We start from the raw sequence: 12675 nt of genomic DNA, 5'->3' as shown, positions 1-12675 counted from the left end.
CTCTGTGTTGCTTCTAAAGTTGTCTCCTCAATTAACACCAGGTGTCAGTAAGAGAGGAAATGAGGCTGTCGGCGTGCCAAAAATAAAACGCCAAGAGCACTCGAAGGTTAGATTTAAAGCAACCTCAAACGGCAGCGCATGACCTGAACACGCATTTAAAAACCCGCTCAACACGTATCGTTGTGAATTCAACCACGAATCAGCAATTCAGACAACCCTGCCGGAGGAATTTTAGACATTCTCGGTCTGTGTTTTCTTGCATGTAAGGTCACGTTCTGCAGAGCTTCGGCACTCATTTAGCTGTGCAGTTACACAATAACAAGCTCCTGACTTTATGAAGAAGGTGTACGTCGTACCTCTGTCTAACCCAAGCAGTGCCTCGTCGCCCAAAGGCCCCGGATTGGGTGGCGCTGTAGATTTATGAAGAGCTGATGAGGTTGTCTGGCCTATTATCAGGGCCGATCACGCCGGCTATTTATAGATAATCTATCTATTGCGCACGGATGAGCTTCTACTATTACAGTATGTCACATCCAGCAGGAGGGATGGCATTGTTGTAAAAATGTAACGCGTGGTGTTATAATGCAATGTAGGTCGCTTTGGATGAAAGCGTCAGCTAAATGACATGTAATGTAATGTTTAGCATCATCATTCTCTGGTGTAAATATGCCTTTCTAGTGTTTGGTTCGAGTGTTCACGTTGTTGTTCGTGTATTCTAAACCTGGGGGTTGTTATTGAGCTGAGGCGTCACACATGCCTACTGCTCTACGAGCCTGTATATGGCCTCTAAATGGGGGGGGGGGGCGTATGTGTGTGTTTACACAGTTTGATCATTATGTAAGAGTAAGATGGCCAATGGCGCCGGCCAATAATAAAAACAATGGGCTCGGGAGGGCTGAGGATGACATTTGTAATGCCTTTGGATTTGTGAGTACAGCATGTGCTCTTAAAACATCCGTGCGTGGGGTTTATTCATTTACTCAGATGTCGTTGTTAGGCCTGCTGTGCTCAGCCTGGTATTCCCACCAGCAGGATTAGGCTAATGTAATGTATTTGCCTTGTCCTTAACTTCGAATATATAATGTCTTAATGTCTGCTTTAGTCTTCTGGTGGCCTACAGTGTCGCCCTATATACACTCACCGGCCACTTTATTAGGTACACCTGTCCAACTGCTCGTTAACACTTAATTTCTAAGCAGCCAATCACATGGCGGCAACTCAGTGCATTTAGGCATGTAGACATTGTCAAGACAATCTCCTGCAGTTCAAACCGAGCATCAGTATGGGGAAGAAAGGTGATTTGAGTGACTTTGAACGTGGCATGATTGTTGGTGCCAGAAGGGCTGGTCTGCGTATTTCAGAAACTGCTAATCTACTGGGATTTTCACGCACAACCATCTCTAGGGTTTACAGAGAATGGTCCGAAAAAGAAACAACATCCAGTGAGCGGCAGTTCTGTGGGCGGAAATGCCTTGTTGATGCCAGAGGTCAGAGGAGAATGGCCAGACTGGTTCGAGCTGATAGAAGGGCAACAGTGACTCAAATAACCACCCGTTACAACCAAGGTGGGCATAAGAGCATCTCTGAACGCACAGTACGTCGAACTTTGAGGCAGATGGGCTACAGCAGCAGAAGACCACACCGGGTGCCACTCCTTTCAGCTAAGAACAGGAAACTGAGGCTACAATTTGCACAAGCTCATCGAAATTGGACAATAGAAGATTGGAAAAACGTTGCCTGGTCTGATGAGTCTCAATTTCTGCTGCGACATTCGGATGGTAGGGTCAGAATTTGGCGTCTACAACATGAAAGCATGGATCCATCCTGCCTTGTATCAACGGTTCAGGCTGGTGGTGGTGGTGTCATGGTGTGGGGAATATTTTCTTGGCACTCTTTGGGCCCCTTGGTACCAATTGAGCATCGTTGCAACGCCACAGCCTACCTGAGTATTGTTGCTGACCATGTCCATCCCTTTATGACCACAATGTACCCAACTTCTGATGGCTACTTTCAGCAGGATAAAGCGCCATGTCATAAAGCTGGAATCATCTCAGACTGGTTTCTTGAACATGACAATGAGTTCGCTGTACTCAAATGGCCTCCACAATCACCAGATCTCAATCCAATAGAGCATCTTTGGGATGTGGTGGAACGGGAGATTCGCATCATGGATGTGCAGCCGACAAATCTGCGGCAAATGTGTGATGCCATCATGTCAATATGGACCAAACTCCCTGAGGAATGCTTCCAGCACCTTGTTGAATCTATGCCACGAAGAATTGAGGCAGTTCTGAAGGCAAAAGGGGGTCCAACCCGTTACTAGCATGGGGTACCTAATAAAGTGGCCGGTGAGTGTAGAGCTCTCCCTCTCCTACATCGGGTCTGATGCAATGCCTTGGTATGTTGCTTGAGTTGGTCCTGAAGGTTGAAATGCTGAGGGAGGTTGCATCAGCCAAACTGTTCTCAACAACAAGTAAATATAGCCAGGGAATGACAAAGCAAGTGACCAATTGGAAAAGGAGTAAGTTGGAGTGACCGTTTTACGACCAATCAATTTGAAAGATGAGTTTAGGTGGAAAGTTATGTTTGAGCCAATGGTGGACCTAGTTTGGTTTAAAATCCCGCCCTTTTCGGTCCACCGATATCTGATTGGATAAAGCGTGTTAGAGGACCAGTTTTCCTTAAATACCATTGGCCGAAACAATCTGATAGATTCGCCCATCTGCTCCTGGCGGTATAAATACATAAGCTCCACTGCGCCATGTTATCCTGGTAAACGGTTCAAAACGTCGTCGCTGCCTTCGGAAGGAGAACCGAAACCCGACCAAAACGCCACGAGCGACCGCTTAATCAAACCCCGATATTTTATACTCGTTAAGCTTAAAAGTCGTAGCGTCCTCGGCCGGCGGAGCTGCTGGCCGTTTCATTTCTGTTTTACTCTCTTTCCATTGGTTTGAAGGCCGCATCGGCTGCCATGGATTTTTAAGGCATAATGCGGCACCTCTGATGCAAAGGCAATGCATAGTGCAAGGCAAAATCGACTGCGAAATTCCATTTTCGCAACAGCTAAACAGCTGGGCTCAAATACCGTCCGCGGTATACCTGCGAGCCAACCGGTACCGCTGCTGCTGGACCGGAGGAAGCTAACGCTAGCTAGCTAGTCACCTTTAAGCGAGCCGTCGCCTCATCTGAACGTCGTCAAAAGTGTTTTTATTTTTCATTTTTTAAATATTAAAAAGAAGACATGAAGCCTCAAGACGTCATCGCCGGGAAGGCCAGCCTGTGGATCTTCGGGTACGGCTCTCTGGTGTGGAAGCCCGACTTCAAGTACAAGCGGAGCCAGGTCGGTTACATCCAGGGCTACAAGAGACGGTTCTGGCACGGAGACAACTTCCACCGCGGCAACGACGACTTGGTGAGACGCTAAATACATTTTTGTTGTTGTTGTTGTATGTGTTTGTTTTTGACCACAGTGCCGTTGGTGTGGGCCTCTTGGCTCTTTAATGCATGAGGCGTTGTCCGTGACGTGTTTCCCTTCCTCTCTCCGCAGCCCGGGCGAGTGGTGACGCTGATCGAAGATGATGACGTAAGTGGGAAGCTGGAAATTTGCAAGGGGGAAGTTTCCAGGTTGAAATGATAATCAAATACATAATGACTCATCATTTTTTTTTTTTTTCACCCCCCCAGGCGAGCACTTGGGGAGTGGCGTTCGAGGTGACGGGCAGCGAGGTCGAAGAGTCCCTGAAGTACCTGAACGTCCGCGAGACGGTGTGCGGCGGCTACGTCACCAAGATGGTGGATTTCTTCCCCGAGGGGGGGGAGGAGGAGGAGGAGGAGGAGCAGCAGCCCCCGGTGCAGGCCCTGGTGTACATCGCCACCACGGAGAACGCCCTCTACCTGGGGCCGGCCAGCTCGGAGGCGATCGGCGTGCAGATCGCGGTGTGCCGGGGCAAGACGGGCCACAACCTGGAGTATCTGCTGCGGCTGGCCGAGTTCATGAGGAGCAGCTGCCCCCACGTGGAAGACCACCACCTGTTCTCCATCGAGGCCGCGGCGCTGAGCGTGGCGTCCTATCTGATCGCCGCCCAGTAGCTTGCGCCCTTTCACGCTAGCTTGTATAGTGGATGAACGAAACACACACACACACACCCTTAATGCCAGTCCACCTATGTTTAATGTTGTGCAATCTAGCTTCTCACTACCACCCAGTGTACTTGAGCTATAGTGATAATAAAAGGGGAGCATGATATTGGGTCAAGTTTTATTTTTCCCAACGCATGACCTCATGTTTACATTATTTTGTTACTCGTGGTGCACGTTTGTACATCAAATGTAAGATGACTGGGTCTCTCCTTTTACCGTAAACACACACTATCATGTTTTGTTTTTGCACAGTTCAAAATCCGTCCAAGGGATGCAGCGAGTAGTGGTGGTTGAAACGGTTTTCAACAAAAGGTTGTGGCGTATTTTGATCAAGTTCAAAATGCCAATAAACAGTTGAAAGAGTCTTGTTTGTGCCTTCACTTCCTCCTTCGGTACCTTTGACCATTTCAGTACAGCTCTGGAAAAAATAAGGTCTTTGTTTCATTTGAGAGTCACCACATAAGTACGGGGATAAGACTATTAACTTTGCTTTTACTACAAACTCTTGACTACTTTTTACAGAAAAGCAATTCTCACAATGGCAAAGTCACCCGGCGACACCCATGGTTTCCGACATTGAGATCAAGACCTGTGATGAGGCATTGTTTTGTTGAAGAGGTCATAGTTAAAAGTTTATTATTGCATATAATGATTTCATTGGCACATATCACGTCTGACCTTAAAAGGCCAGAGGCTTGTTCCAGGAAGGACATCAGCGGCGACGCCTTTGCCCCCCCCCTGCCCCCCTCCCTGCCCCACCCCGAGCTCTCGTTTCAGGGTAGACCGCGTTGCAGAATGTCCTCATTACTCTGTAAACCAGCTCTTCGGGAACCGAACACTCATAAACACGCCAGACACCCCCAAGCGCCGGGCCCGAAAGGAGCTCGGGAGTCCATCTGCCCGCAGAGGCTCACGTCGCCCTGGGGAGGGGAGGGGAGGGGAGGGGAGGGGGGGGGGCTGGAAGTCCTGTGTTTACAGTGTGCTCAGCGGTCATGTCAGAGTGCGCCAGGAATGAACGCGCTCATCGAGATGAAATCTCTGCACAAAAAAAACAAAAAAACACACACGTGAGGACATTCTGGCGTCCGTTCAGGTGCACTTCAGAGTGTGTGGACTTCTTAGAGCCTACAACCCACCGGGGGGGGGCGATTTATCAAAAGAGTTCAATACCGAAATTACAAAAGAAAAAAAACCTCCTCCGCCCTCCATGACCCAATGGGGCTAAAAAGCACTTGGTTTGGTAAAAGAAATAAAAAATATATTAGGAATCACCACCTTTTTATGCCTGGATGTGACTTGTGGGGGAGGGGGGGGGGTAGAAGGCCTCTCCCAAATTAAGAGGGAATTCTTCTTCTGAAATGTGTAAAACGTGAGCGAAGCTGGAAAAACCTGCACAGGTATCAAAGGGGTTGTTTGTGTTTGCATTTGTTTATTCCATCCTTTTGAGCCCCCCCCCGCCCCCTCCCCTCCCCCCGGTGGTGCTGGTCAACAACACTGGTTCACATGAGAAAAGGAAGCACAATGACCACAAAAACAACAAAACGATTAAAAATAAGCAGGACGGCTGATTAAGCACTCTTTTATTTTCAGTTAGCTCCTCCTGTTAGTAAAATGGCGGACGCATTTCTTCATATGTACACATGACCTATAAAAATAGACGGGCAAATGAGGGGGGGGGGGGGTGGGGTGGGAAAGCCAAATGAAAAACGTCGCTCTCACCTTTATGTACAGCAATATAGAACATCGCACTTTTAATCACACTATTAACACAAAACAAAACACGCCTATAACAGATGTAGTGCTCAACGGAGGACTGTTTGAGGACAACACTTGTGTTCCTAAAACATGGAAGAGAACTCGCCGACTCCCCATCACAGAAAGCAAGTTCGGGGAAAAAAAAAAAAAAAATTAAAAATGGCTTCGGTGCGATTTGCAGTTTTACAGGTGAATACCGCAAACTGCAACGAATCACGACTTGCCCCGTTCTGTTTTAATAGAACTCAAATAACTTAAATAAAGACAACCAAATAATCCGAGTGAATTCATAAATTTACGGTTAGCAGCATCAACCAGTTCTCCTCCTTCGGGAATATTATCTTCACATCATCCATTCATTTATTTATTTCCCCCTTGGACAAAAGAAAATATACATATATACTTTCTTTTGTATATATATATATATATGTCTCATGGATTTTATGGACAAAATGTTTTCAAAATGTTAAAGACCTGCCACGTCGGTTTGGGTCCTCCATTACAAAAATAGGCGCTTTAGTAGAAAAGCTGTCGGCATGTTGGTTTGGTAAAGTGTGGGGGGGGGGGGGTTGGCAAGGGCCCGTCCACCGGTCTGCACCGAGCAGGTCCACGCGACAATTAAACAATTAAACAGCCTGATGTGCATGTGTGTGTGTGTGTGTGTGTGTGTGAGAGAATCATCGATAACACAAAGAGGAAAGAAACGGAAGACGCCGCTCAGTGCATTCGACAGTCGCTCCTCTGCCTCCCCGAACGTCTCCCGAGCCCTTTGAGCTACGTGTGTCGGTTCACTTTTCACCGGGGGGGGGGGGGGGGGGGGGGAGGAGGGGGGACAACAAATTTAAAAGAGTCTCCTGACTTCAGTTAGGAAAGTGCCGTCCGTCTTGTGTTGCACACAGCGAATGCTCGAAGGCCGATTTCTGCCCACTGACACAGTAACACAAAACTGAACCAAGGAACGTGGAGGCTGGCAGCAGGGACTGTACCTTCAACTTATTGTGTGTGTGTGTGTGTGTGCGTGTGTAGAGAGAGAGAGAGAGAGAGGGTCATTTCAGTTGCTGAGCCAGCAGACGCAGCCTTGGTCCCCCCCCTCCCCCCCAAGGTAGTGGAACTCTGTTACTACATTTAAACTGTATTCAGTTTAGGCGTCTGTGGGGATCACAGTGAGAGTAGGTCAGTTATCTGTGTGTGTGTGTGTGTGTGTGTGTGTGTCTGTGCAGATTGCATCATCGGGCCCCTGGCCCCCCGGGGCCTTTGCCCTTCCTGACGGCGCCGTGGCTGCTGCCGCTGCCGCTGCTGCTGCGGTGGTGGTGGTGGTGGTGGTGATGGTGGTGGTGGCGGCTGTGGGCCAGCTGTTTGTGGGGGCTCGGCGTGGAGGCGCCTCCTTTGGCCTGGGGGGAGGAGCTCCTGCTGGGGTTGAAGGCGGGGCTAGCACCGGACCGGCCCAGGGAGGGCTGCAGGGGGCTGGAGGCGGCGAGGCCCGCTGGAGGGTGGGACAGACAGAGGCAGGGTCACTGTGTGTGTGTGTGTGTCCCTGGAGACGCAGACTTCAGCGGGACCTCCCACAGAGGCGCCACATTTCTGTGGGCTGATGTCTTTTCTCCCCCCCGCCATGGCGTCACCTCGCTGCGATCCCCCCAAACTGTTATTTCGGGTTGACGTAAAAAGGTGTGTTTGGCCCCCCCGTGCTGACCTTTGGAGACGCTGTAGCCGTACGCGGCGTAGGCCGCCGCAGAGGCGGCCGCCGCTCCGGCCATCGCCCCCGCCATGGCCGCCGCGCTGCCCGCCGTCGACTTGCGCCCGCGTCCCTTCCCGCCGGACTTCGACCCGCCTCCGGAGCCTTTGGGCCGCCCCCGACTACGCCCGGACCTGCCTCTGCCGGGACTGATGGTTTCCGATGCCGAAACGCCTGAGGGGGGGGGGGGGGGGAGACGCAAGCACAGACTCAAAAATAGGGAAAATGTTCTTCATTTCAGAGAAACAGTCTGTATGATGCCACATTGCAGACCGGGGGGGGGGGGGGGGGGATACGCGAATGGAGCGAGTTCTGTAATGTTGAAGAATTACTTGCAGTCAAAAAAAAACCACAACATCGCTCTCTTTTTCCCCCAAACTCTTTGCAGAAGTAGAGCCAGCGCTTGCCTCACTGGTATTATGCTTAATCCCCCCCCCCCCCCCCTCCCCTTGTCTGAGGAGAGAGGAGACAAACACCCCGGGCCACAGAGGACAAATCCTTGAGTCTCCCCCCGCCCCCCCCCCCCCTCCCTCCAGGGACTACATCTCACCCCCTCATTCTAACCGGTCATCCCCTGCAGGCAGTGACTGGGCTTTTGTTAATGCTCTTTCCCGGCAGGAGCCTCTCGGGCGCAGCGCGGCGTGCATTTAGGGGGGATTACTGTAAACTATCCGCGTCGCCGCCGCGGGACGCCTCCGTAGTGCGTGTGAGGCGAGCCAATCGGAGCATTTGGAACTTGGCATTTTTGTATGCAGTGAAAGTAGTAAGTAAAAGTATAGTAAAAAAAAAAGTAAAAGTATAAAATCGTCCCTGTGTGAATGTGGTGCTTGTTTGTTTTTTTACACTCACCATTCATGTTGTCCGAGACGGACCCCGACACGGACGACGGCGAGTTGGTGGCGCGGGACTGCGGCGCCGAGGACGCCGCGTCGTCCACGATCACCAGCATGTCGCTGCTGCTCTCGTCGGCGTCGGCGTCCGGCGGCAACGAGCCGGGCTGCAGCTCGCTGCTCAGGGAGATCTGCACGCACGCGCGCACACACGCACACACACACACACACACACACACACACACGCACACAGGACACAGGACACAAATGGGGGAACAATGTAAGGAACGACGAGCAAGAAGCGGGACGGCAGGGAGGAAGAGGAGATCGGATTAGGTGAAGAAGAGGAGCAGCCATCGCCACCGTGTGCCGCTTCCCTCCTCCTCCTCCTCCTCCTCCTCCTCCTCTTCCCCCCTCAGAGTAACCCCCCCTCACCTCGCTGAAGGGGCTGGGCATGGCCGAGTCCATCTCGGCGCTGACGAAGGAGTCGTCTCCGTCCGCCGACAGGTTGGAGTTGTCGGCCGAGGGCGCGTGAGAGATGACCAGGTTCACCTCCTTCTTCTTCTTCTTGGTCTCCGAGTCCTCGTTCTTCTTCTGCTGGTCAGAGACGGGGGCGTTTGAGCGGCACTCGAAACTTACATTTTCTCCCCCAATCGTGGACCCCCCCCCCCCCCCCCCCCCGAGAGTCCCGCCGGAGGTCCCTGCAGGCGGGGTGTGGAGCCGTACCTTCTCGGCGTACTTCTCCCTCTTCCTCTTGCGCTCCTTCACCTTGCTGCACTCTTCCAGCTGCCTCTTCTCGTCCTGTCTCTGACGCACTGGGTCAAATAGAGGATTTTATTTTTTTTCATTTTCTTCTTGAAAACCCGAATCAAGGGGGAAAGAGCCTTAAATACTGACGTTTCTTCTCCAGCTCGTCGTCGTCCAGCAGCAGGCTGACCACCTCTTTGGGTTTCAGCGTGTCCGGTTTGAAGTTGCCCCCGGAGATGACCACTCTTTGGATCTTATCACATAAACAAAGAGAGAGAGACGGACATTCACTACCTTTATCCTCTATATATCGGTGTACTGCAACGGAGGCGAAGCGAAGCGGACCTCGCTCTTCTCCTTGGCGCGCTGCAGGATCCTCTCCTCGATGGAGCCCTGGCAGATGAGGCGATACACGGTGACCTGCTTGGTCTGACCCAGCCGGTGAGCTCTGTCCATGGCCTGCTGGTCCACCGTGGGGTTCCAGTCGCTGTCGTAGAAGATCACCTGGAGAGGTGGAAGGGGGGGGGGGGTAAAGGACACCTAAACTTTACTTGGCCTCGGCTGTGTTGTTATCGTCTCCTACGGGGTTCGATTCGACCCCCCCCCTTATGATTCCATCCCGGGTGAACTCCCCTTTAACGAGACACCTGTCCCGAGTTAACAGTCACATCGAAAAGTCTCTGTCACGACAGCTAATCCCGCTGGGACGGGGGCTTTGGGGACACAAAAGCAGATTACACAGAGAGAGCGGTCATCAGAGTGATCGACCCCCTACAAAGCGCACGCACACGCACACAAACACACACACGCACAATAGCGTCATCACATCAGCGCGTTATTAATGGTCACATGTTTGCACGCCTCGGGGCTTCAAAGTGTTTTCCCCGTCAGGGTGTCGGTGACTCACCGTGTCAGCGGCAGTCAGATTGATGCCGAGGCCTCCGGCCCTCGTACTCAGCAGGAAGACAAAGATGTCCGTCCTATGGGGGGGGGGGGGACACACACACAAATAGAAAGATATGAGTATGTATTTATATATGTATCCAGAAGCAGTATCGTGGGACAGAGCGACACACCTACAACAGCAACTGTGCAATGTATAAGCCAGCAGATTTAAAGTCAGTGAGTGGCGAAAGGCACACACACACACACGCACACACACACACACACACACACACACACGATCAAATCCATCTTTACTCACCGGCTCTGGAAGTCGGCCACCATGTCCCTGCGCTCAGATATCTTGGAGGATCCATCGAGGCGCATGTAGGTGTGCTTACGGTAGACCATGTACTCCTGGAGGAAATGATCACCCAAAGAGACAGTTTATTTGATGCTGAACCCCCCCCCGCCCCCCCTCCCCCTCCTTAAAAAAGTGTTGTCATATGAGATCAGTTACTCTTAAAACCGCTTTAATAAAAATAAGAGGAGCCAGTGCTGCATTTTGAAATAAAGCTTCCTGGATCACATTCACTTTTGAAGCCAATATCCCGCTTGTCTTCCACACTGCTCTTCTGAAGTCAATAAGCTCTGGAACATGCAAAGCCACGAGACCCCCCCCCCCTCCCCCCCCCGAGGGGCGGATGAGCCCCCGCAGGTCTACTTGCTTCGAGTCCCGAGGGTCGACGAACACTAATCAGTTCAGAGTCCAAAATACAAAAATCAGACATTTTTTTGTGGACATTTGCGTTGAGTTAAAACCTCAATCACGGCCCGGAGAGACACACAGGACGGCAGAATTTGAAACTCAATCCCCCCCCTCCCCAAATGTCTGCTAAGCTGCGTGTGTCTGTGTTTAGAGGGGGGGAGAGGGGGGGGGGGGGGTCGTTTGGTCTGACGGGAGGGGTCCTTCAAGTGAAACAGCAGTGATGAGGTGACATGTTGATCTCTCTTTAAGCACTGCCCTGAACCCTCGACCTCATCGCTCAAGCATCTCAGGACCCCCCCCCCCCCCCCCCCGCCCCCCTCCCCCCTACCACACCTCCAAACCCGCTAAACCAGCTACACCAGTACCGGCTCACATCGGGGCGCACCTCTGGCAATCGTTAACCATGATATCAATGATTCGACGGCATGTTTTCTGTGACCCTCCAAACCCCCGCCATGACTCGGGGGAGGAGGGGGGGAGGAGGGGGGGAGGAGGGTGGGGGGGGGGCCACTCCTGGCTCCGTTCCCGGCAGCCCCATCTGCTCCGAGTGAACACCACATTAGGGCCCATTAGCCCTGGCGCTCGCCGAAAATGCCCGCTAACCACGTTCGATCGGGGTTTTTTTCAATGCTGCGGACATTGTTGCCCCGGCAACAGGAGGCCTCGGTAAGCCCTCCCAATCTTAAAAGAAAAATAAAGTATTTAAAAAAAAAAAAATCATCCGGTGAGGTAAGAAGAAGTAGGTCCGACTCTGCCCCAGCCTTCGGCCCGCCATGATTTAAAGCCCGTCTGGACTTTCTCTGCTGCCCGCCCTGCAGTCTTTGCCTCTGGGCTTTTGTTTGGGTTGCTGTTAATCACAAGTGACACTTCTTCGTATCTGGGGCGTTTCCCAGATCCTTTATGACGTTCCTTCGCAAACGTCTGGCCCCTCGAAAACGCGTGCGAGGTTCAACTCGGTCAGCCGGGCAACACACCAGCGAGCTCTGAAAAGCTGCGCCATGTTCCCGCTCGGATGGGGCGAGAAAATCCGTCTCTTAGAAGAAGCAGAGGCCTGGAGGCCTGTTCAGTTTGTCCTCAACTCCCCAGAACAGCAACGAGCCCCCCCCCCCCCCTCCGATGGTCAAGAAACGGCGTCTCAGTCAACGGCGCCATGATATCTACAGCTTCAACGCATTCCACCGCCAAGCGGGAAGGCTCTCGGGAGAACACGGACCTGAGTCCGTAGTTGAGTTTCAGTAGAGTGTGTGTTGTGTGTGTGTGTGTGTTCATACCTCCAGCAGGTCGATCATGCGGGTCATCTGGGAGTAGATGAGCACTCGGTGGCCGTGGGCCTTCAGCCGACTCAGCAGGACGTCCAAGGTGTGCAGCTTGCGCTCTCCGTGATCAGGCTCTCCTTGTCTGAAGCAGGGAGAGACGGGAAGGAGTGAGAACCCAGTGACATTTCTCTTGTATCATCAAATACAAGACGATCAATCCAGAGGTCGGTAACTGTTTCCTAATCAATACAAGTCTGTACTCTCAAGGATAAAGACCCCTTTCACCAGAGAGGATCATCCTGGGGGGGATCGATACTCCGTCTCTAATCTGGTGATTGTTTAAACAAAGCACGTGGCCCTTATTGACGGCTCAGGGGGGAGAGTGACGGAGAGCCAGCGAGAGACGGAACATCAAAGACAGAGACATTGGGAGAAAAGTGATTCACTCTCCATCTCACACAAAAGGCACAAAAGGACCAACAAAACAGGCCCCCGGGGCCGGTTGGTCACAGGCCCGCAAGCCGGATGCTCTGCGGCCCTCAAACGACCCCCCCCCCT

The 12675-nt window shown here is 52.0% G+C and overlaps 2 protein-coding genes across 3 annotated transcripts; one reads left to right on the top strand and one right to left on the bottom strand.

Moving 5' to 3' along the window:
- The first annotated feature begins 2749 nt into the window (after nt 1–2749).
- Nucleotides 2750–4506, top strand: chac1 (ChaC, cation transport regulator homolog 1 (E. coli)). Its single transcript, XM_037449904.2, has 3 exons — nt 2750–3415; nt 3551–3586; nt 3688–4506. Exons 1-3 carry the CDS (start codon nt 3245–3247, stop codon nt 4090–4092), a joined length of 612 nt encoding a protein of 203 aa, XP_037305801.2. The 5' UTR covers nt 2750–3244; the 3' UTR covers nt 4093–4506.
- Nucleotides 4507–5706: 1200 nt separating this feature from the next.
- On the bottom strand, nt 5707–12383 carry LOC134116191 (chromatin-remodeling ATPase INO80-like). Of its 2 annotated transcripts, none has more exons than XM_062560510.1 (10): nt 12133–12383; nt 10415–10509; nt 10118–10190; nt 9556–9714; nt 9361–9463; nt 9190–9278; nt 8899–9060; nt 8483–8654; nt 7592–7807; nt 5707–7381 (listed from the first exon to the last, which is right to left on the bottom strand). In XM_062560510.1, the coding sequence occupies exons 1-10, from the start codon at nt 12157–12159 to the stop codon at nt 7125–7127; spliced, it is 1353 nt and encodes a 450-aa protein (XP_062416494.1). In that variant the 5' UTR covers nt 12160–12383; the 3' UTR covers nt 5707–7124. The 2 variants fall into 2 exon arrangements, with proteins under 2 accessions (XP_062416494.1, XP_062416495.1); XM_062560511.1 differs by having other exon boundaries at nt 8899–9057; nt 12133–12365.
- Between the last annotated feature and the right edge of the window lie 292 nt (nt 12384–12675).

The sequence above is a fragment of the Pungitius pungitius genome, unplaced genomic scaffold (genome assembly GCF_949316345.1).
Source record: "Pungitius pungitius unplaced genomic scaffold, fPunPun2.1 scaffold_148, whole genome shotgun sequence".
NCBI classification, from domain to species: Eukaryota; Metazoa; Chordata; class Actinopteri; order Perciformes; family Gasterosteidae; genus Pungitius; species Pungitius pungitius.
This window is presented reverse-complemented; position numbering and strand designations above follow the sequence as displayed.

Excerpts from the sequence above, each read along its gene's own strand:
- chac1 (XM_037449904.2), top strand. The coding sequence starts at position 3,245 with ATGAAGCCTCAAGACGTCATCGCCGGGAAGGCCAGCCTGTGGATCTTC. Across the intron at positions 3,416-3,550 it reads ACCGCGGCAACGACGACTTG|CCCGGGCGAGTGGTGACGCT; the intron begins GTGAGACGCTAA and ends CTCTCTCCGCAG. Across the intron at positions 3,587-3,687 it reads CGCTGATCGAAGATGATGAC|GCGAGCACTTGGGGAGTGGC; the intron begins GTAAGTGGGAAG and ends TCACCCCCCCAG.
- LOC134116191 (XM_062560510.1), bottom strand. The coding sequence starts at position 12,159 with ATGACCCGCATGATCGACCTGCTGGAG. Across the intron at positions 8,655-8,898 it reads TGCCCAGCCCCTTCAGCGAG|ATCTCCCTGAGCAGCGAGCT; the intron begins GTGAGGGGGGGT and ends GCGTGCGTGCAG. Across the intron at positions 7,382-7,591 it reads CGGCTACAGCGTCTCCAAAG|CGGGCCTCGCCGCCTCCAGC; the intron begins GTCAGCACGGGG and ends CCCACCCTCCAG.